At 44.8% G+C, this 26,125-nt stretch overlaps 1 protein-coding gene across 2 annotated transcripts in view; it reads left to right on the forward strand.

The window, feature by feature from the left end:
• The window catches only part of RCAN2 (regulator of calcineurin 2), a 258,886-nt gene extending 238,187 nt beyond the window's left edge, over nt 1-20,699 (forward strand). The window contains exons 4-5 of one of the 2 annotated variants that reach the window (XM_029242529.1): nt 1,968-2,139; nt 20,305-20,570. In XM_029242529.1, the coding sequence (XP_029098362.1) occupies nt 1,968-2,139; nt 20,305-20,465 (333 nt within the window). In that variant the 3' untranslated portion in view covers nt 20,466-20,570. Of the gene's footprint in view, nt 1-1,967; nt 2,140-20,304 lie in introns of both variants that reach the window. The other variant, XM_029242530.1, reaches the window with a different exon arrangement.
• Nucleotides 20,700-26,125: the final 5,426 nt, after the last annotated feature.

A 26,125-nucleotide genomic window follows, 5' to 3' on the forward strand; every position in this document is an offset into this window, starting at 1 on the left:
AGGGCCAACAGCCTTGGTTCTAATCTAGGCAGGTTACATAACCTCACTAGGCCTCAGTTTCCTCATCTGTAAAATGGGGATGATAACATACTCCCTACACTGTCATTATGAGGATTAAGTGAATTACTGTGTGTTAAAGTGCTTAACATTCAGTAAATGCACAGTGAATGCCAGCTAGTACTTGTAATAAGAATGCTCTGATCACGACTTAGCTAGCAGGGTTATAATTAAATTATATGACAGTTTTAATGGACTGTGTACATTTTCAGTGATTCATATCCATGAGAAAAAGTTACAAACATATGGAAATCAATATTGTGTTTTATTTTATCCAAAAATAAATTCTGGCTATTATAAAAAGGCACGGGTAATTCTTGGCAATATTTATGAAGTCCACAGCAGTAGAAACTCAATGTCCATAATGTTTCATTAGTGTCTTCATTTCATTATTAGTTATCTCAATCCATCTGTTATTGGTCTGTAAGGATCATTTCCGCCTTTGGACTCTGAAGAGATGACACAATGAAATGAACATAGACTTTACTTCTTTTTAAAGCTGAATAGTATTCCATTGTATGTATATATCATATTTTCTTTATCCATTCATCTGTCCATGAACATTTAGGTTGTATCCACGTCTTGACGATTTCAAATAGTGCTACAATGAATATAGGAGTGCTAATATTTGTTCAATGTACTGATTTCAATTCTTTTGGATAAATACCCAGGAGTAGAATTGCTAGATCATATGGTAGTTCTATTTTAATTTTTTTTGAGGAATCCCCCCATTTTGTTTTCCAAGGCAGCTGCTCGATTTGCATTCCCACCAACAGTGTGGAAGAGTTCCAATTTCTCCACATTCACACCAACACTTGTTGTCTTTTGTTCTTTTGATCATGGCCATTCTGACAGGTGTGAGGTGATACCTCATTATGGTTTTGATTTGCAGTTCCCTGATGATTAGTGATGTTGATCCTTTTTTCTTTTACCTATTGGCCATTTGTATGTCTTCTTTATAGACGTGTCTATTCAAGTCCTCAGCCCACTTTTTAATCAGGTTATTAGAGTTGGTTGAGCCAAAAGGTAGAAACAACCCAAATGTTCAAAAATGGGTGAACAGATATACAAATTGTAGTCTATCCATTCAGTAGAATATTATCCAACCATAAAAAGGAACGAAGTACTAATACATGCTACATCATGGATGAATCTTGAAAACATTATGCTAAGTGAAAGAAGCTGGATGCAAAATATCACGTGTTCTATGAGTTGATTATAAGAAATGTCCAGGATACGCAAATCCATAGAAACAGAAAGCAAATGGATGGTTGCCACGATCTGACCAGAGGCAGAAATGGCAGTAACTGTTTAATGGGTACAGGGTTTCCTCTGGGGTAATAAAAATACTTGGAATCTCGATAGTAGTGGTGATTGCACAATATCGGGCATATACTAAATGCCACTGAAATTGTTCAGTTTAAAATGGTTTAATTTCAAATTATGTGACTGTCACCTCAATTAAAAGAGAGAGAGAGAGAGAGAGAGAGGAAGGGAGAAAGATAGGAAGGTGGGAAGGAAGGAAGGAAGAAAGGATGGGGAGGGGAGGGGAGGGGCAAGGAGGGGTCTTAGGACCAGCACCATCAGCATCGCCTGGGAACTTGTTAGCAATGCAGGCTCTCAGGCCCTGCCCCCGATCTCAGAAACTCCAGGAGCGGGGCTCAGCAATCCGCCTCAGTAAGCTTCCCAGGTCATTCTTAGGCAGCTAAATGTTGAGATCCACTTATTTGCGGATCAAATAAGGTAACTGAGCACGTGGTGTGTGGTCAGTAGTCACTATTATTGTAGCCTGGCTCATTGGTTCACTTGTCACACCTGGCTGAGAGCCAGGCTCTGCGTCTTAGTGGAACAACATGGCACATCTGAGGCCACAATGAATCATGTGTCTTCATTTCTACTGTGTTTGAAAGGTCCAGACTCCAGAGACAGACGGAGACAAACTGCATTTGGCTCCACCACAGCCCGCCAAACAGTTTCTCATCTCACCCCCTGCCTCTCCTCCTGTCGGCTGGCAGCCCATCAGTGATGCCACACCAGTCCTTAACTATGACCTCCTCTATGCCGTGGCCAAACTAGGACCAGGTAAGCTCTGTGGGCCTTCCTGAAAATAAATATTTGTCAGCAACTTAGAAAAGCCAAACAAGATAACAGTCCTGAAATCCTGGGCTCCCGGTAACATCTGCATTTCTAATGGGTTTATCGCTGTATGTGGCCAGTGAGAGGAATGATGAATGAAAATGCAGTGTCAGACTTTGTACCTGTTCAAAAACAATTCAGAAACTGGCACGAAAATGTCAGTCCGTGCAAATTCTGGATTGCAATGAAGATATTCTAAGTTTGCAAAACAGGCAAAATGAGCTCTACCAGCTAGCACGACGAGGCTTCTATGCTGTGCAGCCTTGTTTTATGGCTGTGCCCAGGAATCTTCTGCTACAAGACAAGCCACCTGCCAAAGTGAAGCCTCTGAGTCCCCAAGAAGCCAGTCACAATAGCCTCTAACTTTAGAAAAATCTACGGTCATTTTGTTCCAGTGTTGGTACCTGTAGTTTGGATGCTCTCATTTTCACTGCAGTGTAGTATTCCACTGGGCGATTCCACCACCATTCTGTATTCATCCACTCTCCTGTGGACGGACATTTAGATGGTTTCCAGACGCACTTATCCAAAAGCTTATGTTTTATACCTAGAAGTGATACTGTCCTCAGTTTCAACAGATGGCGCCACCTTGTACTCCATAGTAGTTTTCCTATATTATAGCAGGAGAGGAAGTGGGGGAGAGTGGGTGGTCCGAAACCAGGTGGCAGCTGAGGTTTTAGGCACCAAAGATCCAAAGGTAAATAATGGCCATTGTGTCTTCTCTCTCTTCCAGTGGTTCTCCCGCTGTGAGAGGGGGCTGACCGCACCCCGAGAGATTCTGATTTAATTGACTTGGGTCAACTCAGGCATTGGTATTTTTAAAAATCTCCCCAGGTGATTCTGATGTGCAGATGGGTTCAAGAACCACTGGTAGCCAAATACCGCGGCTATTAAATTTATAGTAAGCTCTTATCAGTACTTTTTAGTGTGGTCAGGAAAACATTTGGCATCAGAATCTCCCACCGCAGAAATCTGCAGTTTTAATGAGCACACGTGTTGATTCTTGCATACACTGAAATTTAAGAATCCTGGGTATGAGGGTGACCCGCTCTCCCGGTTCACGCATACTCAGGGGTCCTGGGAACTTGTGATGCTAAAACCAAGAAATTCCCAGGCAATTCAGGGAAAGCTGACCATCCTACTGGGTCTTCAGATTTGATTAATAATTACTCCCTGCAAGAGAATTACTGGCTGTCCCATGTGTAGCATTAAAGTCAGATTACAGCACTTTCAAGGGGAGGGTCTTTGGGTGTTTCTTTGTAATCACCGACCAGTCACTCAGCTTCCCGGAGCCTTTAAAATAGCCATTGTTTTCAACTACTGAGAAGCAGTAGGTGTCTAACTACTAAGATGGGCTGAGGAAAAAAGCAATGTAATAATAAGGGAGATGTTTATGGAATGTGATTTCCTTGAAAGTCTAGTCCACATACAGGAATCCTGGACATATGCACTCCCACGTGCATGGTATGTGCAAATGTCGTAGAGTGTGTACGATAAATCAGGTCTGCTCGTCAAGGCTATGACCCGTTTCTCCCAGTAATTCAGGGCACCTCAGAAGCAGGACCAATGAAAGCTGCCATCCTTGGAGCTGCTCATTTGACTCCCAAGCAGATATTAACAAGGACACAGTTGAACATCTGGTACAGCTGTTTTGAATGTCAGCAAACAGAGCTCTACACAGAATCTACACTAAGGTCTTGGCTAGAGGGCCTAGGAGTCACTGGCCAACTTGCATTTTACAGGAGGGGAAACTGAGGCCCAGAGAGGGGGGCAGAAATGACTTGCCAGTGACAGGACCAGGGCCCTGAGGCAGTACTCTTCCTGCTTCGCTCTTTATAAAGGAAGTCCAGGCTAAATCAGACTTTCGGATCCCAGCTGGCCTCTGGTCTTCTCACTGTAATCCAGTAAATGAAAATCATTTTTTATCCAGAGCCTAAAAGAAAATTCATTTATAGTCAGTGTTCTCAAAGCTTGATGCAAAGGCAAGATAAGGACAAGTCTCAGACGCCTGCACTGGCTCACTGAGCTGAGTCCCAGGTCTGGAGGGCACTGCCAGGCACCAGTGTGACCTGGGACTGACAGAGGCAGAAGGAGTAGAGGCAATGGGAACCAGGTCTCAGAAGGGAAGCTCACAGAACCTGGTTCGGAGGAGTGAGAAAGTAGGAAGGAAATGGTCTTAAGGAGGCAGAAAAAAGGGGGTTCTTTTTAGAGTTGTGAATAATTTATCGACAGTGTTAAAAATTCATGCCTTTTGCCTTAATTGTGCCGCTAACCTATGAGCCTCACCTTCCCTTACCAAGTAAATCTACCAGTTTTGAAGTGCCCTGTGGTGCAGTCAACACGGAAGTAGGCACTATTAATATTCCCATTTTCCAGATCTGACCACCGAGCTGTAGAGAGGTGAACACACTTGCTTGGGGTGACACAGCTAGTTGGGGGCGGAGACAAATGTCAACCCTGGCTCTTCTGACCATCACTGGGCCAGATCCAATGGTCTCTATTAAGGATCCTAGCTGCCTGGGTGGACTTTAGGCCAACTCTGCTCTGACATGGGCAGAACATTTATCTCAACCCTCCCTTGACAGTCACCTCTAACACCATCATAACTTCCAGAAAGTCTAATCCAGGGTCTTGTAAGTGTGCAAATGAAGATCTGTGCACTATGTGGGCAACAGCGAATGTGGAGACTCTCCTGCTCTTTATAGGTGACTGATATCAGCGTCCCATAGAACAGCTGCAGTTTGGGTGTCTTCTCTTCATTTATCCTTCTCTCCATTCCTTGCCAGCAGTTTAAGGCTGTTTCTTTTTATTTAGTTATCCACGTGTCCTGTTCCAGTGTCCTTGAAGCTTCTGCACCCCACACAGATGAATGATTTATTCCCAACAATTGAGCCGAAAATATCACAGAGGTTCTAGTAGAGGCCTGGGCCTCTGGCAGCTGTTTCGGCTGCATTGATGAGAGGGCAGGGCCACAGCCTGCATCCCCCCACCCACACCTCTGCCCCCTCCCCAACCAGGTGCCAAGGCAAGGAACTACTCCTTCAGTCTCCTCCTAGAACTTTCCACAAATGCTCACTTCCCCTTGTGGTAATTTTCTGTTGCTCATCTTTCTGTCTTTTCTGCTTTTTGAGGGGAGAATGCAGGTTTCATTCATTTTGGTATTCCCAGGGCCTGATAGCAGTTTGCACATAGTAGATGCTCAATAAATATCGAATGAATGAATGCATGAGCCCCCCTAGAGATAATTCTTCATTGGCAAATGGCTGCTGCTTTATGGCTTTAGCCAGACTGAGTCAGGCAGCACTGAATTAATGTTTTCTCCACCAAGAGGACTTCTAGCATTTCCATTTGAAAAAATAATAATAATTTAGTAAAATTCTTTTTTTTTTTTTTTTTTTTTTGCTGTACGCGGGTCTCTCACCGTTGTGGCCTCTCCCTCTGCGGAGCACAGGCTCCAGACGCGCAGGCCTAGCGGCCACGGCTCATGGGCCCAGCTGCTCCGCGGCATGTGGGATCTTCCCGGATGGGGGCACGAACCCATGTCCCCTGCATCGGCAGGCAGACTCTCAACCACTGCGCCACCAGGGAAGCCCTAAAATTCATTTTTTGTTCCCTAGGCAGAATCATTTCAGTAACAAATTATAAGTCATTCCATGTTAAGGATGACTACCTCAATTCCAGCAGTAGAGAAATAAATTAGAATGAGAGCAGAGAAAAGCAACTCAAATGATCAAAGGAATGGTATTCTTCTTCCTTCGGAGGAGTGACGAATAGTGCTCAGCTGGTTCAGCTGAGTGACTGAGAAGGGATGCAGAAATCTAAGGATGCTGAAGAAAAGTAACTCTAACGAAAGAGCATCTCTGAGCAGGGATCCGGCGTGAGACGGTCCTCGGGCCCGGAATCACGTTGGCAAACCAGCTGACTTGTGGGAGCTTTGGCACGTGTAGCTGCCCATGGAAGGCAATCGTGTGCTCTATTTAGACCCTTTCATGGAGGATAAATGGGAGAGTGAGGACACAGGCCTTAGCTCAGACAGGAAGGGGCAAAACAGCACCTCGTTCTTTAAGCAAGGCACACTGGTGACCCTCTTCCAGAGAGGGGCAACTTGTGCTCCCCGGAACTTCTAAAGAAGCTCTTGAAACGAGCATGGAGGGAACAGTGCAATTACAAAGGGACCATGATCAAACCCAAGCTTGTGGGTTTCCTCTGAGATCCTTTGAAATCCTTAATGGGATGTTACGACATGAGACCAGGGCTACCCAACACTGGAGAAGCATCTCTCTGTACTATTTATTATAGTGAGAACAAATTCATAGTCTGGAAAATATATGAGAGGCACAATTTCAAACATTTTTAACCACTGTCTCCATGACTATATGTTCTGTTTTTCATCCAGAAAGTAAGTAAAATAGATAACTAAGGGGAAAGCTGTAAATAGAAACAATGGTTAAAACTTACATATGGGGCTTACTGTGTGTCAGGCATTGTTCTAAACACCTTACTATATAGATTATCTCATCTAATGTTCACTGTGACTCTACGAGAAGGTGGTGTTATTCTCCTCATTTATACAGCTGGGGAATGTGAGGCACAGAGTGGTTAAGTAATTTGCCCAAGGCTACACAGCTGGTAAGTTAAAATATGTCCCTCTGCCCCTGGTGAGAAACAGAAAGGATTAATGAAGCCAGCACCCTTACCTTGAAGAGTGCAAAGTTTGCAAAACCAGGGAGTTCTCTTGAAGAGTAAAATTAATTTCTCCAAAAGAAATTCCAGACTGTTGCAAAAGGACATTTTAAAAATACAAAAGAACTTAGACATTTGTTCCTCCAAATTTCATTTCTCTGTTTATTGGCACCTCCTAAAATGTATCCACAGCATTGGTTCTTTAAAGCAAGTTTGATGCTTTCCTCTAATGTCAGGCAGGACATGTGGATCAGAATTCACCATCCTCTGCTTTTTTTAAAGGACAGGTCTATATAAAACAGAAGCTTTCTATGCAAATCAGAACTACAATGAGGTATCACCTCACTCCGGTCAGAATGGCCATCATCAAAAAGTCTACAAATAATAAATGCTGAAGAGGGTGTGGAGAAAAAGAAACCCTCCTACACTGTTGGTAGGAATGTAAATTGGTGTAGCCACTATGGAGAACAGTATGGAGGTTCCCTCAAAAACTAAAAATAGAGTTACCATGTGATGCAGCAATCCCACTCCTGGGCATATATCTGGAAAAGACGAAAACTAATTCAAAAAGATAAATGCACCCCAGTGTTCATAGCAGCACTATTTACAACAGCCAAGACATGGACGCAACCTAAGTGTCCATTGACAGATGAATGGATAAAGAAGATGAGGTATAGATATACAATGGAATATTACTCAGCCATAAAAAAGAATGAAATAATGCCATTTGCAGCAGCATGGATGGACCTAGAGATTATCATGCTAAGTGTAGTAAGTCAGACAGAGAAAGACAAATACATATGATGTCACTTATATGTGGGATCTAAAGAAAATGATACAAATGAACTTATTTATAAGAGAGAAACAGACTCACAGACACAGAAAACAAACTTATGGTTAGCAAAAGGGAAAGGTGGGGGGAGGGATAAATTAGGAGTTTGGGATTAATAGGTACACACTACTATATATAAAATAAACAAGGACCTACTTATACACAGGGAACTATATTCAATATCATGTAATAAACTATAATGGGAAAGAACCTGAAAAACATTATATATATATATATATATATATATATATATATATATATATGCTAGAAACTAACACAATGTTGTAAATCAACTATACTTCAATTAAAAAAAACAAAAAAACAGAAGCTTTCTACATTTATATTAATTCCCCTAGTGAATTTACAGACACCCATCATTTAACAATGACCTGGACAAAATAAGATGAGCTTTTTCCTGGTGGAGAATGAATCGGATATTTTCTTTTGTTTATTTTATAATGCCTATTATTCCTGACTCCAGAAAGAGTATAATCCTATGTTCTTTTTGGATGTAAAACAAAATAGGAAACACAAAACCCAGCCCAGCAAAACAGCTTATCTGTACACATTAGCAAAATGGCAAAATAGAGAGATGTCCGTGGCACTAGATGGGTGGTCAGTCAGAGGTGGGTTGTGAAATGTCAGCTTATTCTGCTCTCTAGGATGGCTCTGGAAGGTCAAGTTCATTGTCACTGGAAATGCCTGCAAGGAGAAATATGGAAAGTCATTGTCTGGGCATTTTTTTCCTCCTGCTATTTTTAGCTCTTGTTAGAGAGATCAATTTTAGTTAACTGCAGAGGAGGGCTTAAAATGGTGCTCGAGTTTCGAGTTGCGTACATCGGCTATATTTAGATTTTTTTCCAAATTCTTCTCCATCAAAACATGTCATAGTAATTGCTGGTTTGCTTCTCAGTATACATTGTTTCTCCCCAAACAGAAAATAGATTTCATTAATACGTGTCACGTATAAGGAAGAAACATTTTCTGTTCCAGGCTCATTGATTCCAAGGTAGGGAAAATTCCATTTTTTAAATATAGATGAACATCTATATTTGGGGTACCTGTAGCATGACCGCTATCTAAGCCCCAGTTCTTGTTCGACAACTGCTATACTCTGATCACAGACACAAAAAGCAAATAAAACAGCCAGTCCCAGGGTTCCATGTAGCGCAGTCTCTGCACGTCACCCCCGACCCGAGGGACACGCAGATTTGTGAGCCCAGGACGGACACGAGCTCCTTATTTTACACCTACTTTCGAAGAATTTTCCCGGGGGGGGGGGGTGATGTTAAAGGGGCTTTTCTTCTTAGCATATATTCCACAATTATCCTCAATCACTACTGAGTAGCAAGATGAAATATTTCCTCTTCTTATTTCACAGGTAAAATATGCACGTTGTAGGAAAACGGAAAAGACACAGGAGCAAAACATGGGGGTGTGGGCGTGTGTGCGCATGCGCCGTGCGCATACCCATAGTCCCAATGCCAGGTCGCTATTTTTGGGAAAGGAGGAACAGGGTGATCATTCCCAGATTGGAGAACCTCCTGATTCTATGGCCAAATACAAAGTGAGAGTGCGTCCACTTCCCTTCCTCACGTCTGCATTTTCCTCTCATCCCGGGAACACAAGCCCCTCCTCACAGGCTCCGGGGACCCTGTCTCCCTGGTTTCTCTTTATCTTTCCACCTTCTCCCTCTCTGGTTCCCTTGGTCCTTTACCTCCACCTAGGGTTCCACTCCTTTGTCTCAACCACTAATGCAGGGGCCTCAATCCGTTGTCCCCATGAATTCCCTTCAGGTCCTAAATGACTCAGGAGGGAATGAAGATAAATGGCCACCTAATCCAGTCTTAGAGGAAAAGCCCCAGAAGATAAGCAAACTTTATTTTTTTTTTACTGAAGGATAGTTGATTTACAATATTATGTTAGTTTCAGGAGTACAGCATAATGATTCAATTTTTTTACAGATTATACTCCATTAAAAGTTATTACAAAATAATGGCTATAACTCCCTGTGCTCTTCAACATACCCTTGTTACTCATCTATTTTATACATGGTAGTTTGTATCTCTTAATCCTCTACCCCCTCTTGCCCCTCTGCCTTCCCTCTCCTCACTGAAAACCACTAGTTTGTTCTCTGTATCTGAGTTGGTTTCTGTTTTGCTATATGTATTTATTTTATCTTTTAGATTCCACATATAAGTGATATCAAATAGTATTTGTCTTTCTCTGCCTGACTAATTTCACTAAGCATAATATTCCCTAGGTCCATCCACACTGCTGCAAGCGGCAGAATCATTCTTTTTTATGGAGGTGTAATATTCCATTGCACGCGCGCATGCGTGTGTGTGTGTGTGTGTGTGTGTGTGTGTGTGTGTATCACATCTTCTTTATCCATTCATCTGTTGATGGGCACTTGGGTTGCTTCCATATCTTGGCTACTGTAAATAACACTGCTATGAACATTGGGGTGCATGTATCTTTTCAAATTAGTGTTTTTATTTTTTCCAGATAAATACCCAAGGGTGGAATTACTGGAACATATGGTAGTCCTATTTTTAATTTTTTGAGGAACCACTCGCTATACTGTTTTCTATAGTGGCTGCACCAATCTACATTCCCACCAATAGTGTACAAAGGTTCCCTTTTCTACACATCCTCACCAATATTTGTTACTTGTAAGACTTTTTGATGATAGCCATTCTGACAAGCGTGAGGCAAACTTTCTTTTATTGAAATAGAGCACCTCTTAAAACAAAACTATGGAAGTATTCTGCCTCTCCCCACCTCCCTCTTCCTCTCCCTCCCCTTATCCCTCCTCCATCTTACCAGAGACCACTTCTGTTTTCCTAGTTTGTTGAGGGTCGGGGCTGAGGAGAGGGGTGGGTGAGGAAGAAGACCCCCGATCACTCACATGGATAATCTTTTCCTAACATGCACATATTCCAGACCTACTGAGGCAGGGAGGTCCATGTGTAGCCCTGATGTCTTTTCTGTGCCCTCCCAACCTCATTCCTGAACATCACAGGCAATATGGCGGTCATGCTTTCACACTCGGTGGACCTCCATTGGAGTCCTGTCTCCACCACTTGTTTGTGGTGACCTGGAGCAATTTACTTCCCCCGCTGCACCTCTTTTTATTTAATGGTGATTATTTGACAACTTGCAAGCTCATTATGAAGATACAATAAGTAATATACATAAAGCACTTAGCCCAGTGCCTGACACATAAGAACTATCAAATCCATAGTGGGTTCTGTGATCATTCTGCTCTGAGCAGTATTGTTTAGCAAGGCATCCTCAGAGAGATTTCTTGTTTCCTCTGCCAGTACATGAATTACAGAGTCTACCAGGCAGTAAGAACAAGGTGCGCGTCCTTTGAGGTGCTGGTTGTTATTTACATGGGCTTGTTCTCGGAACTGCCAGTGAAATATTTGGGTTGGGCTAGGCTTTGCTTTATACCTTCTGCCACCCAAGCCAAGAGGGCGTTTTTTGACAGAAACAGCTGCTGTGTAAAGGAAAGGGACAGAGTTGCTCTTCAGTGACTCATCCTGCCCTCATGTCTACCTACTGCATTTTTCTCCGAGGGTTTCCAAAATTAAATATGAGCTTGTGGAATCGCTACGGAATCAGAGAGAAAAAAATTGCAGAAGACTTCCCTCTCTGCAAATACTTCTTCCTCCCTGGATTTTTTTAAAAAAATCCTAAATCCCTCTTTCTACTTCTACTTAGAAAATCAGTTCTTTCTCCACTCTCAGACTGATCTGATGAATAGGTGGCTAACAAATAGCTGTGATTTTATTTATTTACTTATTTACTTATTTATTTATTTATATTTTTGGCCACACTGCATGGCTGCGGGATCTCAGTTCCCCGACCCGGGAGTGAACCGAGACCACGGCAGTGAAAGCACCAAATCCTCACCACTAGACCACCAGGAAGCTACGAGCTGTGATTTTTAAAGTTTCAGTAAGCCCCTCTGCCCTGGGTCATCTCCTCTTTTAATTTGTAGCTGTCAGTCAAGCTCCAACTTGAAGAGAGGTGTTTCTCTTGCTTTAGGATGGTGATTAAAACTCAGGATGTGAGTTTGAATCCAGCCTCCACTTTTTATTAGCTGTGTGACTTTGAGCAACTTTCTTAACCTCTCTGTGTCTCAGCATCCTCAACCGTAAAATCGGATTGTTGCAAACATCAAATGAGATAATAGTAAATGCTTAGTGTGTGTTACCTACTTATTGTCACCTGATTTTCAAACCGTATCTTAGTCTCCTGCTGAAATGTAAGTGCCCATGTTAAGCTCTCAGCTCAGTGTTTCTCAGTGTGGCATTTTGGAACTGACAATGCAGTACATTTAGCATCTTTGGGCCTCACCTACTAAATGCCAGTATCCACGCCCTACGCAGTCCCTATGACAACCAAAAAAAAGATCCACATCACATTTCCAGACACCATTGGGAATGGAGCACCTCTGATTGAGAAGCACACTAATTACACTGTGGTGGTATTTATCAGGTGGTTCTCAAATATGGCAAAGAGTCATCAGAGACACAGAGGCCAGGGGTGCCTAGTAAGGTGTCAGGTACCAGTGTGGGAGCAGAAACAAGAGGGGGGACAGTACAGAGACATGCTCCCCGCCCCCTTCCCAGACACAGACACACATTTTCTTTCCTTCCCTTTGGAAAAATAGGGGAAGACAAGATTGCCAGTAAATAACTTAAAAATATCGTGAAATAACATATCTGTGGGAGGGAGGGGTGCAGCTTTGAGCAACTTTATGATGTTTTTCACTATAACTCAGTCCTTCTACTGAGGAACCCGTTGGGCCGCAAACCAAACCAGCATCTGCCCTGCCAGGATTGAGAGAGGGTTAAAAGGCAGTAAGCTCAAATACTGGCTGGTGCCTGGGGTGGAGGAACGGAGGTACAAGTCACCCCTCACCCCTTCCCAGCTCCCCACCTCTCCCCTATCTGAGAGCCAGACCAGGGGCAGGTGCCTCCGTCTACACAGTTGACCAGAGAATGGTAATCCAGGGCTTGTGGGCCCTCCCCTCCCTGCCAAATGCTATCAAGTCCTAACCCTAACACTTGAAAAAAAAGGCAATCCAAATGTGAACCCTTTCAAACACATTTCCAATCATTCTGAACCCTTCCCTCTGTCTCTGTGTTCAATCTCCCAACAGGCAGCATGTTCAGTAAAAATAACCCGCATGGAAATTCCATTTTGCTTATTCCATAAATCAGGACTGATGCCCGCTACTTCCTCTTGAAAAAAAAAATCACATTTACAATTTAAAAAATTGGGGGTAGGGGTTTGCAGTGTCAACTCAACATGACCAAGCCTGAAACGATTTTACTACTGGCATTTTCAGTTTTCTTCTTAATCAAATGTTAAAGGGCTGTTAATCCACACTGAAGTGTAGCACTCATCACAGAACACAGCATGGCCCTGCGTTCAAGGGTCGAGTCAGAGATGCTCTTGGCACTTGCCTTGATAAGCCATCATCCATTCTTAAAATTCAGTATAGATTAATAACTGACACCTGCTTTTTCCTGTTTGGTTCAGAACTTGCTGAGGGTTAGATAAGAAGTAAGGTAGATAAGATTAATAATGCCAGCTTTGTTTCTGATGAAAGGCTAACGCTGAGAAGGCGGCCAAGATGAGTGACAGCCAGGGCTCCCTAGTAGTCAAATCCAGGGAATTCCCTGGCTGTCCAGGGGTTAGGACTCTGCGCTTTCATTGCTATGGGCCCAGGTTCAATCTCTGGTCAGAGAACAAAGACCCCACAAGCCTCGCGGTGCATACAAAAAACAAAACAAAACCAAAAAAACTAGCCAAAGGAATCCTATTTTAAAAAAATAAAAATAGTGAAACCCAGAGCCATGCAGTTTTACCCAGCCTGTCCCAGAGATGGAAACAGTCAGACTGCCCCACAGTGCAGGGTTTTTTCTGCTGGGCTTTGCACGTGGCCGAGAGCACGGCAGAGCACAAGCCCTTTGCAGGCAGGCCTGGATCAAGAGAGAGGTGGCACAGGGTGAGCTGGCATTGCCAGTTCCTTTCCCCAAAGGTACTCGTCAGATGTCACTCCTCTTCCACTGGGGAGGAGTAAAAGAGGAGCCAGAGTGAGGGGTCCCAGTGATGGGCTAATGGAACTCCCTCCCCTTGGAAGGAATCACTGGAACTGGTGAAGTATCCATTCTAACATAGCACGTGAGCAGGGAAGAAAAGAGGAAAAATCACCAAAGGCAATGAATTTCAACTCAATTGTAGGGGGTTAGCTTGCTTTTGAACAAAGAACTTACATGACCTGTGCCCCACTTATCAATTGCTACATAACAAACTACACCAAAATGTAGGGCTTGAGCAACAACAATCATTTATTTTGCTCACGAATTTGCTCTTGGAACAGGGCCCCGGGGGCGCGCTCATCTCTGCTTCGTGCAGCGTTGCTGGGGCCACTCACCTGGGGATGGGCGAATCAGCTTTCACGATGGTTCACTCACTTGGCTGGCAAGTTGGCATGGCTGTTGGCTGGCAGCCCAGATAGGCTGTGGTTTCTCTCCGTGGGAGCCTCTTCGTGTGCTGCTTGGGCTTCCTTATAATATGGAGGCGGGGTTCCAAGCATGAGCACCCTGGCAGAGCCAGGTGGTAGTGCCTGGCATTTTTGTGGCCTAACTCAGAAGTCGCACTGGTTGCTTCTGCCATACTGTATTAGTCAAGGCATCCTAGAGGCCTGAACAGATTTTAGGAGAAGGATCAAAGAGGGAGCAGTCCTCAGTGCAGGAGTGGCAAGGTTCTAGAAGAGTAATGTCGGGCAGGAAATATTATGGCCATCTTTGCAAAACACAGTAGATCTACTACAACACGTAACTTTCCTGTTGAGAATTCACCTTGAATATGAGAGGTAGTAGAGGTAAAGCAACAAGAAATCATGGAGGATCTATTTCCAGAGAGTCCAAAGTTACCATAAGAGATGCAAATTATCTCAGTCTATAATTTGTAGTCCCTTTATTTTTTATAATTTACTAAATGTTGTCTTCTAAAAAGGTTCATTGTCAAGGAGATCTTACCTAGAATAACTAGCAATGGGCCAAACCAAAAAGGGGCAAGATACAGAAGGAATAACTGTTCGCGAAAACATGAGTTGCCATGAGAGAATATTAAAAGTTAAAACCAGGACTTTCAGCAGACTTTCAAAGGCTCTCTTGTAGAATCTGAAAGCAGTAGAGTCGTGAGAGGCGGGGCTGGAGAGGGATTATGAGCTCATTCTTTGAGGTCAGGTGGACCTGACTTTGAATCGTGGCTCTGCCATTCACTACCCGTGTGATCTCAATGTCCTCCTGTATCATCGAGACATTATGAAACCCACATTACAGAGCTGTTGCCGTAATTTAAATATCCAATTTACGTGAAGTACTTAGAGCTGTGTCCGGCATTTACTAAGGGCTCAGTAAATAGCTGGTGGTGTGTTTCAGGTAGATGGCAAGTGTCTGTGACACCTCCTATGTCCTGGCACCGAGAGCTCACAGAAAATAGGACAAATACCTGCCCTTCAGTGGTTTTTAGCTTAGTGGGAAAGCTAAAACTTACACACGTCTTTTGAACTGTGCCCAAGCCCATGACAGTTCCAAAGGCCTGGATGAGAATTTAACGTGTGACCACGTGCCAGAGGAGCTTACACTTGCTTGGCTGGGAATTTGTTTCATGGAAGGAGGTAGAAAACCCTAACCAATGCCTCTTCTGAGGGCTTCTGGTCCTGGCCTCTTTTCTGAGGCCTGGGGAGAGGACAGTTTGAATACGAACTCGAGGAGTTGCGAGTGTGAAGGGTGAGCCTTGGCTTGGCCTTGAAAAGACACACTGGTCTGCTTGGCCACCCCTCCTCGTCGCCTCCTGAGCCCAGTGGGTCCCCAGGGGGTGACGGCACTGATGTCAGCCTTCATGGTAGAGGAATTAGCTGAAGCCCAAAGGGAAAGTGAGGCCAAAAACAGAAAAGTTCAATCAAGCAAGACCAAAGCTATGTCTTTTTTTTTTTTTTTTTAAAGCTGTCTTTTTTTTTTTAAAGCTATGTCTTTTTTTTTTTTTTTATGTTTTTTTTTTTTTTTTTAAAGCTTTTTCTTTTTTTTTTTTTTTTTTTTTAAAGCTGTCTTTTGATTCTGTGGGCTCTCAGCAGCTATTGGGCTTTGCCGGATTTTGATAGTAAGAAAGTTTCCAAAAACATAACAGTGAAATCTCAGCATTAATGGGGTCACAGCAGTAAAACAGCTCTACTACCAAGTAGTCTGACTTTGTTAACTCAATGTGAAAGTTGCCCTGCACAGGGTGGCCTGCATCCCAAGCGTGCCCCCAGCACACCTAGTCTAAGGGGAAAGCGTCTCCTTTCAAATAGATAAACACACTGCAGCTAGAGGTGTCTTTAAGAGAATATTCTTTATCCAAGCCAGGGCAGAGAAAGGGTTTCATCAAACAGCTAGCTTCATTATGCACATTTTACTACTATTTTTTTTTTTTTTAAAGCTAGCTTCTTTCCAACAGATGAAGAAAGGGCAACATCTGGTCAGTCCCCTGGCTGGGGTCCCTGCTGTCACCACCTCACCCGCAGGTCCCTTGGTCTCCATCTGCCATGGCAGATTCTTTTCTGTCATTCCCCCATCAGAAGATGAGAGGCTGTTGCTCGCCTCATCCCGGCATCACACCCAACAGGGCAATGGAGGGGAGCACGTCAGCCACTAATGTCTCTGCAAAAGGCACTGCTTCTCCAAACGGGAGGACGTCGAAGGAATCCCGTGCGGAAAAACAAGAGCTACCTCATCTGATTACTCAGAAATTATCTCTTTCTCTGTTTCTTGTCTGAAGGTGTCTCTCATTCAGACTTGCAAAGCATTCCGGGAGGAAGGAGAAAAGTCTAGAAACCCTGGGTACGATGAACTCCATCATCGTCCACAGGATTTGCTGTTCTCCCAGAAACAAAGATGAGAAGGCCAAAGACGAAGAGTGCTGGTGGCCGGGAGGGGCCGCAGAGCTGATCTGGGATGCCTGGCTTCTTCTCCCGTGTGCGTCTTCAGCATCCCTCCCTCTGCTACCCTCTCCCCGCACTATTATCATTTTCCAACGAAAAATTGTGGTGCGGACTGGAGGAAGGGAGGGGGCAAGTTATTTGCACACCAGCATCCTCACAGGACCACTGCCCCCAGCCTGTCACACCAAACCATGTAAGAGCGTCCACCCAGACACTGAAACATGGAGAAGCACCTAGGGGTGCTGGGTACCAAAGTAGATGCCACTACATCTGAAGTTGCAGAGTTGCATCCTCATGCTGCTAAACTCTCTTTGCAACAAGCGCCCCCAGTAAGCTGTCAGGTGTTTGAAAACAGCTGCTCAAAGAAGCCACCACCCAAGGTCTGCCCACCTGTTGCCCAGAGCCTCTCATGGAACGCCCAGGTGAAGCCGGCTGCACACAGCTTCCTCTCTTTAGCAATGTCTGCAGTGGCTCTTCTCCCTTGGGCTTTTGATAAAAATGACAAATTGCTTTGAAGGAGAACGGAACAAACACAATTGTGAGCTGTGAGTAGCATCAATGTGTACATCCCAACTACAAGGGCATGTAGGATAATAAGTTCAGTGAGGATTCCAGGGAAGTTAGGTTCGGACAGACTATCCATCCCTGCTAGCCGGCAGGGAAGCAAAGCGTAGCATGAGTTCTGCTCCGTGTTCCCTGTTTTTGTCACTCTCCTCTCCTGAATCCATGCCGGCCCCGTCAGCTCTCTGTATCAAAAAAGTCAACCTCCCTGGTGGCGCAGTGGTTGAGAGTCTGCCTGCCGATGCAGGGCACACGGGTTCGAGCCCTGGTCTGGGAGGGTCCCACATGCCGCGGAGCAACTAGGCCCGTGAGCCACAACTACTGAGCCTGTGCGCCTGGAGCCTGTGCTCCGCAACAGGAGAGGCCGCGATAGTGAGAGGCCCGCGCACCGTGATGAAGAGTGGCCCCCACTTGCCGCAACTGGGGAAAGCCCTCACACAGATATGGAGACCCAACACAGCCAAAAATAAATAAATTAATTTTTTTAAAAAAGCTACAGTAATAAAGAGAGTGTAGTATTGGCATCAAGGTAGACAAATAAATGAATGGAATAGAATAGAAAGTCCAGAAATTAAAAAAAAGTCAACCTTATTCACATAACACTCTCTACCTACAATTCCACCCAATCTCGACTTCAAGTTATAGAGTCTTTATGGCCGTATTTCTGTGGCTCTAGCTAGTTCTCGCCCTCTTTGTTGCTGCCAAGATCCAGGGGAGTGCTGGAGGTGTGATGCTCCATTTTTGTGAAATATCCGGTGCCCTCATCCAGGATGTTGGTTCGGGGCGGGGTGTGGAGGTCCAATAAAGACTTCTCTGACTCTTAACAGAGAGAGAACTCTCTTAGCAAGTTATGGCTGTATCCGTTTGCTAGGGCTGCCACAACGGAGGACCACAAACTGAGTGGCTTACACAACAGCAGTGTATTGCTTCATGTTCTGCAGGTTAAAAGTCCAAGATCAAGGTGTTGGATCAACACAGGGCCATGCTCCTTCTGAAGGTGCTGGGGGAGGATCTGGCCCAGGCTTCTCTTGTAGCTTCTGGTCGTTCCTTGGATTGTGGCAACATAAGTTCAGTCTTCACATGCAGTTCTCCCTGGATGAGCGCCCATGTCCTAATTTCCCCTTTTTATAAGGAAACCAGTCATTTTGAAATAGGGCCCACCCCGATGGCCTCATTTTAACTTAGTCATCTGTGAAGAGCCTATTTCCAAATAAGGTCATGGTCATAGGTACTGGGGGTCAGGACTTCACCGTCTTTGGTGGGGACAGGGGCGGGTGCGGGGAACACAATTCAACCCGTAGCAACAAATGACTCTGAACACTTACATCCCCCTCAGCATCACTTAGAAGAGATTCGATGCTTATTGCATTGTCAGTGCTTCTCAGTCCCTAACGTCAGCACTAAATTTAAAACTGTGCCTTGCAAGCGTTTGCTGTTTTCACCATGGACACTTACCAAGGTGCACACAGGAGCACATAAATGCTACCCCAGCTCTGGTGCTGACAGTCCTGGCCCCGGCCCTCCGGAAGGGCACTGTCCACTGCAGACTGAGGAGGACAGGCAAGATGCCTGGACTGAGTGGTGTCTGGCTTTGATCCTGGAGGGAGGGCAAGACTTCGGGGACTAGGTGAGACTATAGCAAATAAAAGTAGCTGGTTTGGTGAGTATACAAATGTGGCTGTCATGACTGGTGAGAGACTGTGCGGCGTCTTTTGTCCTAGTCTAAGAAATGAGGACTTGATCTAGTGAGACCTGGAGAGCCACTGACCAGGAGGGTGTCTGGGAGACATTGCTTTTAGGTGTTTCCCATCCATGAAGGATGGGAAAGGAAAGATAGGACGTCGGAAGAAGATTAAGTGTGTCAGCAGTTAACCTGAGAAGTTACAAGCATGCAGATTGAGGATGCCCCTTGCACCCTCCCACCTCCTGGATGCCTTCTACTTGTCTTTTAGACCCAGGTCAGCTGTCGTCTCCACTGGGAAGCCTTTCAGAGTTACTTGCTCCTTGCAGTTTGGTACCACTGTCCTTGACATATATTGCCACCCCAGCGCTTACCATAGTATTTTGTGGTACTTTCTGTTTCCATGTGCCATCACTGGGCTGTGCTCTTGTGGAAGACATAAGTATTTTTGAATGTGCCTTGTATCCTTTATGATTAGCAATGGGCCAGAGCATGGGAGATGTTCACCCTGAAGTGAAACAGAGACAGACAGGAAGCCTGCTGGCTAATAGTGAATTGACTACAAGAAGAACCAGTCAAGAATAGACTACTAGGGCTTCCCTGGTGGCGCAGTGGTTGAGAGTCCGCCTGCCAATGCAGGGGACACGGGTTCGTGCCCCGGTCCGGGAAGATCCCACATGCCGCGGAGCGGCTGGGCCCGTGAGCCATGGCCTCTGAGCCTGCGCGTCCGCAACGGGAGAGGCCACAACAGTGAGAGGCCCGCGTACCGCAAAAAAAAAAAGAATAGACTACTAGACTCTTGGAACTGGAGGGAACTTGACCGTCATGAAATCCTGTTACCATGTAACCACTGGAAATCCCAGATGAGCGGCGATTCCACCTTATTCCGTCCTGGGGCAGCTCCTGCCATAAGAAATGTACAGCGAGAGGAGAATTTGGAGAACTTCTCCAAAAGATGAAGGAGTGAGGTGATGGGCTCAGGATTACTCAGCCGTTAACAGCAATGCTGGGAAATAGAAGAGAAACTGGTAACTTACTGCCAGGCCCACTGAGTCATCCCCCCAATCCCTTGGACCGTAGTTATTACCATTTTGAAGTTTATAGCTGTGGATGCTGAGGCTAAGAGAGGTGAAGGGGCCTGTTCAGGGCTGTACAGGTGACCGGGGGTAGAGCTGAGACGCAAAGACGGATCAATCTCATTTCACTTTCCAACACCACCCCTGGAGAAGACTCAGCATCTCCTGAGACACGTAAAATGCGCCCTCACTTCCTAAACAAACTTCACCAAATCATTTGTGTAGAAATCCCTCCCGCTTTCTTACCCCCATTTCTCTTGCTTTTCAGGAGAGAAGTATGAGCTCCATGCAGGGACTGAGTCCACCCCAAGTGTCGTCGTGCACGTGTGTGACAGTGACATCGAGGAAGAAGAGGATCCAAAGACGTCCCCAAAGCCAAAAATCATCCAGACCCGGCGTCCCGGCCCGCCGCCCTCCGTGTCCAACTGAGCTCACTGCTCCACCTCGAAGAGAATACCCGTCTCCTCTTTATCATGCTTTTTCCCCCCCTGTTGTTTGTTTGTCAAAAAAAAAAAAAAATTGCCTTTAAATCCCTGGGTGTTTGGTTGTTTGAGATTCCTTCCTTGTAATCAAGCCTCTCAGACAAAAGGGCTAGGAAAAGGTGATATGTTTCCTGATCATATCATACCCATCAAGTATAAGACATTATTTAGAAGATTCTAGAAAAAAAAGTAGTATTTTCTTATTAAACAATCAGCACAGCCTAACCTTCGTGCTCTCCTGTTGATCCAAGCCGGAGACATCAGTGGCAAATAGCACCTGTGTTGCTTGTGAGCCGTTCCAGTCCCAGTCCTGACGTGTGTGCGTTGTTCTTTCCTGGCCACTTAAGTAGGACCATAAGTAAACTTGACTTTGACTGCATGAGATATCCCTATCTGGTCTCCTCAGTCCTCTGCATCCCAACATTCCCAGGACATGCATGATCACCAGCATTTATTTTCATGATTTGACGATATACCCTAAGTCACAGATGGTCAGCGTCCAGTCACGTCCTACCTAGATTAGCAAAATTATCACCATCCTCCAGCTTATTAACAAGTCTGGGTGTAGTCACTCTTTCGAGTCAAAGACTGCATAGCTCTGTTAAAATTCCTGGAGGAAAAACTGAGCTTGGCCCCAAAGACATCCCTCAGTAGATTTTGAACACGATTTCATTGTAGAAGTTTCCCTGCCTCGTTGGGGAGGCTCGTCCAGGATGATAGAGACCGATTTCAGACAAATCTGTTTATCACAGAAGTTTCATGGTGTCTGAATGATTGTTTTTTTTTTCTCTTTGTATATTTGTACAAATGTTTCAGCTGTGCTTTTAAATATCTGGATGTCTTTCACTCTATTATGGATAATGCTGAATTTTGAAAGGGCACAGAACTTCTCATGCCGATCTATAAATGACTAGCCAACATCTTTGCTATCAAGACCAGTTGCTTTTAAATAAAGCGAAGAAGCAAGTGTCGGTTGCAGACAGTTGAAATGCAGCTAAATCGATGTAGCAGCCACTGAGCATATTCAAAGGGAAAGACTGATAGATAAATGTATGCAGTTCCTACTCGTGCAATGCCGTATTGCTCAAAAACGTATTTGTTTTTGTTACATGTGATTTTTCTATTTCTCTAGCCCAAAGTGCATTATAGAAGATACACCTATAGAACCATTACCTTCTGCTCTATGTGCCAGGCCTCATCTACTCCTGTACATTCATGAATTACTTTAGATGCAAATGCCAATTACGATGGAGTGGGGAAATACTTTCATTACCCAAGCCTCAGAAAAACACACAAGAACAATAACACAGCCACCTGATGGAAGGATTGTTGTGGTTTTTGATTAAGGTGTAAGTTTCATCAGAAACGTAAAACATTAGACTGATTACTCAGAAACAAAAGTCCGTTCTACTGTGAATATAGCAATATAGTACTGGATACAGTACAGGGGAAACTGAGGACAGACAGCATTGCTTGTAAAATCCTGAGTTTCCATAGAAAAATGAAGGCTCCTTTGAAAAATAAAATCTGAGGAGTATATAACAAGCAAATGCTTTGACTTTCCTTTTCTGTGAAGGTTTTTGGTTTTTCATGGACAAATGAGAAGATTAGATTTAATAAATAGTGGAGAATTCTTCCCCCTAGTGGAAGAAGTTGAGAACTACAGTCCATTTTGTGCTGATTCTCTTCTTAAGCGTCAGAATTTTTAGAAGGCAGCCTCTAGAGAAACCTGGGTGAGAGAAACTATTTGGAAATGACTTTTCAGTGTTTTAAAACAGATCCATCAGACATTTCCAACAAAATTCAGTAAAAGTTGAAATGACCATTGTGTGTCATCAAAAAAACCCTCAGTGGAATGTATGACCCAAGTGGTTAGTCTTGGTGACATTTATTGCAAAGTGTCAATGTTAATCTGTCTCAGATCAAGTAGTTCTCTCATGAGGTTGGGTTTGGGGAGGTGGGGAGAAACACGTGTCCCAGGAGAGGGAGAAGAAACGGGGGACTCCTTGAAGGGTTTCGGTGGCCCCTCCAAGCACCACGAAAGTCACAGTTGCCTCAGCATCTCCGTGAGCCACAGGATGCAAACCTCTTCAGCACTATTTTAAGTTTGAAAAGTTTAAATGAGGAGGAGGGGGAGATTGCCACCAACTGAATCATTTGTGCACGTGTATAGCTCAAAGAGCTTAGATTTCAAATATACCTGGTGAATGACTCTGTCCACGTAGTGTAATTTCTGTGTTTTCTGCCTGAGTTGGATATTTCTGAGTGGTGATTGTGGAGGAGGGCGATTCGGCCTATAGTCTTTCTAAGATGTAACCAAGAGATGAAATTAACTCATCTGAGCTCTTCCTGAAATGGGGTGGGGGGAGCTGGTTGGCAGCATCTCACGAAGGAAGAGGAATTCAAGGCTTGGAGGGGCGGGAGGGGCTCTGATAAGGGGTCTGGGAGAGCCCCCTGTTTATTGTCACACTTCAGCCAGCTTGGTCCTAAAAGCCATTCCAAGTGTACACGGACACTTTTAATATAACCCCCACTCTATTCTTTAGTTTAAAACACTGTAATAGACCTGAAGTAGGCAAAATTTTACTACATGGAACACAGAAAGCACTATCATAAAAGATGGATACATTGTCCTTCACTAAAATTAAGAGTATCTGTTCATCAAATTACACCATTAGGAGAGTGAAAAGGAAAGCCTCAGAGTGGGAGAAGATAAATAATTACATAGAGTTGTTAAATAACGCACATCCAAAATGTAAAAAGAACTTCTGCAAATTAATACGAAAAAGATCTAGGGGGCTTGGAATTCATTTTAAGCACAGTGAGAAGGGTTTTCAGCAGAGGAAATGTATGACCCACTTCATCTTGTGACAGATGCTGCTTTAATAGACACTTCCTAACACAAAGCCACAGCCCTAAGTGTCCAGATACTCCAGTGTGAGGGACCTGACCCTCTACTGCCCACTTTATCCTTGAAAAAGATAGCTTTGAATAGCTGTATTCATCACTGCAGTCTTATCTACCGAACTCAGCACCAACATCAGTACGCAATGTCTTTTCATGACTCTAGAAAAGTTTGTTTTTGTTCTTATTCCTTCTCAAGTCGTTGACAAGGCCCTGGTGCAGGAAAGGGGAGACAGAGCAGGTGATGAAGAATAAGTCGGTGATGCAGGGAAACCTTCATTTATCAGCTGGTATAGAGTGTCCCTGCCAGAAGACACCATGCAGAGAGTCACGGAGCACTTAGCAGGCTCAGCCCTTAAATCTGCAATCTGAGAAACCAAAAATCTCAAGCAAAAAGTTTTCTGTCAAACTCATTCATCTGCTCCTTTCCAAGAGAGTCTGGGGAAGCGTTATTGGAGTTGATTCAGGAGCTTTTTATGTCTCTAAAAGGAAACTGTATCCAAGGTTAATTGTGTGTGTGTGTGTGTGTGTGTGTGTGTGTGTGTGTGTGTGAACCCAAGTGCGTTTGGTATAAGTTGGAAATAGGAAGCCCAGAATAAGCTGAAATGATTGAAATACTTTGCACAAAAAAGTATCCCTCCTTGACTCTCTTGCCTTATTTTCCATTCTCACCCAATAATTGGGTTTGAAAACGTTAGGGCTGGGCAGGATTGTGGGGCATCTTTGACTAGTTGTAATCATTAGTGAAATTATTGTTCCCCAAACGGACTTTGGATTTGCCTATGGGGTCATTTTATTCCTAAAGCAAGATTTATAGCTGTTTCTCTAATGTGGCCAGCCTCAGCCCCCGATAGCCTGTTTCCCAAGCCCCAACCCCCTTTTGGGTGGAGACACTCCCGTCCCCAGATGCCGTGCTGTTGGTGGCCCTCCACTGAGTGGCCAGGCACTGCACTCAGCTGGAAGGACTCCCCCACCCAAGGTCACACCCGCACCCCAGGGACAGCCTGCATGCAGTGACTAGCTATGTGGCAGAGGGAAAACCCCATCCTGCAGCTCTGAAAGGCCACCGCAGTTCCAGAGCTCCCTGTGGGGTTGGCTAAGGTCTCTGCATCTCAGTTCAACCCTTTTACTTTGCCTAATTGTATCGCCTTCACTCCCCCATACGTGTGGACCTTAAAGGCTCCCTGGTAAACGTCCTCTAGGCACATCTCCCTCTGAGTCTGTGTCCCAGAGAAACTAACCTCACACATCCTGGACCACCTGTTCTCCATCCTTGGAGTTCTGGGAACTGTACAAGTCTTCTCCATATGTCCCGCTGCCTTTGCATTCCTGGTGTGGATCAGTAGCTTCTCTAAAAGCAGCCCAGCGAAGCTCCATTCCATGCTTTCTTTGTGCTGTCCGGCTGAGTTCAGGGTTGGGGGAGCAGATGTGCTGGAAACTCAGCCCAAACTCCCATGTTGGAGAAAGGAGAGCTTCTCCCAATCAGCCCTGCGGGGGCAGAAGCACAATGAACATCTGTTTTTGTCTGTTGTGTCGACTTAAAAAAAATGCACAACATGAGAGTTGCGAGTTAAGTTTTATTTGGGGCAAAATGAGGAGTGCATCTCGGGAGACAGCATTTCAGATAGCTCTGAGAAACTGCTCCAAAGATGTGGGGGGCGGGAAACGTCAATATATATGTGATCTTGGTGAAGTGGGAGTACATACAATCAAGCACATATTTTCGCAGAGGTTCTCACGAGGGTTACTGCTAGTCACGAGGAGCAGACATCACCATGAAGGAATTTAGTGCTTTTCTAGATACGAGGAGATGCAAGAACTGGGCTCATAAAATCAGCTCCTGGGGCTTCCCTGGTGGCGCAGTGATTGAGAGTCTGCCTGCCGATGCAGGGGACACGGGTTCATGCCCCGGTCAGGGAAGGTCCCACATGCCGCAGAGCGGCTGGGCCCGTGAGCCATGGCCTCTGAGCCTGCGCGTCCGGAGCCTGTGCTCCACAACGGGAGAGGCCACAACAGTGAGAGGCCCGGGTGTGCCACAAAAAAAAAGATCAGCTCCTGAAAGCATCTAACTAGCTGAAGACCTGTTCTGCCAGTTTTTCTCAGAGCACCGAGGGCCTCATTCCTGATCTCCACCCTGAGCTCCTTTCGGGGGCTGTTGAAGGTCAGCAACTGCAGCGGCTCCTGATTTAATCCTTGTAGAGTAGATGGCAAGTGCCAATTTGTGGTTGACAGTTGTCAGGGGTCTTATGAAAAACACAGATGGGCCTGTGGTAAAGAGGGCTGGACCCACCCTAATTCTGGCCTGTGTGCCACCCTTGTATCTGAGAAAGGGATAGAGATCGTGTCTATGACTTTAGACAAGTTACTCGAGTCGTTGAAACTCAGTTTTCCCTCCTGTAAAATGGGTATAAAAACCCATTTTGTCATGAGGACTTAATAAGCTAGTACTAATAACGGTAGCCATTATTACTGGTGACTGAATTCACAAATTTTGGTGCCAAGTGACCCGGGTTTAAACAACCCCTACCCCCTGCTCTGCTGCATAGCACGCTTGTACTCTTCGCACAGTTTCTTAGCCTAAGTCCCGGCTTGCACATCTGCCAAGAGGACAGGACGTTAGCACCCATCTCCTGGAGTTAGGAGGGACTCAAAGAGAAAGTAACTCAAGAGCTGGGCACATAGGACGTCCACGGCCAGTGCTTT

Source organism: Monodon monoceros, unplaced genomic scaffold, assembly GCF_005190385.1.
Source record: "Monodon monoceros isolate NGI ecotype Baffin Bay Population unplaced genomic scaffold, NGI_Narwhal_1 Super_Scaffold_3, whole genome shotgun sequence".
In the NCBI taxonomy this organism is placed as follows: domain Eukaryota; kingdom Metazoa; phylum Chordata; class Mammalia; order Artiodactyla; family Monodontidae; genus Monodon; species Monodon monoceros.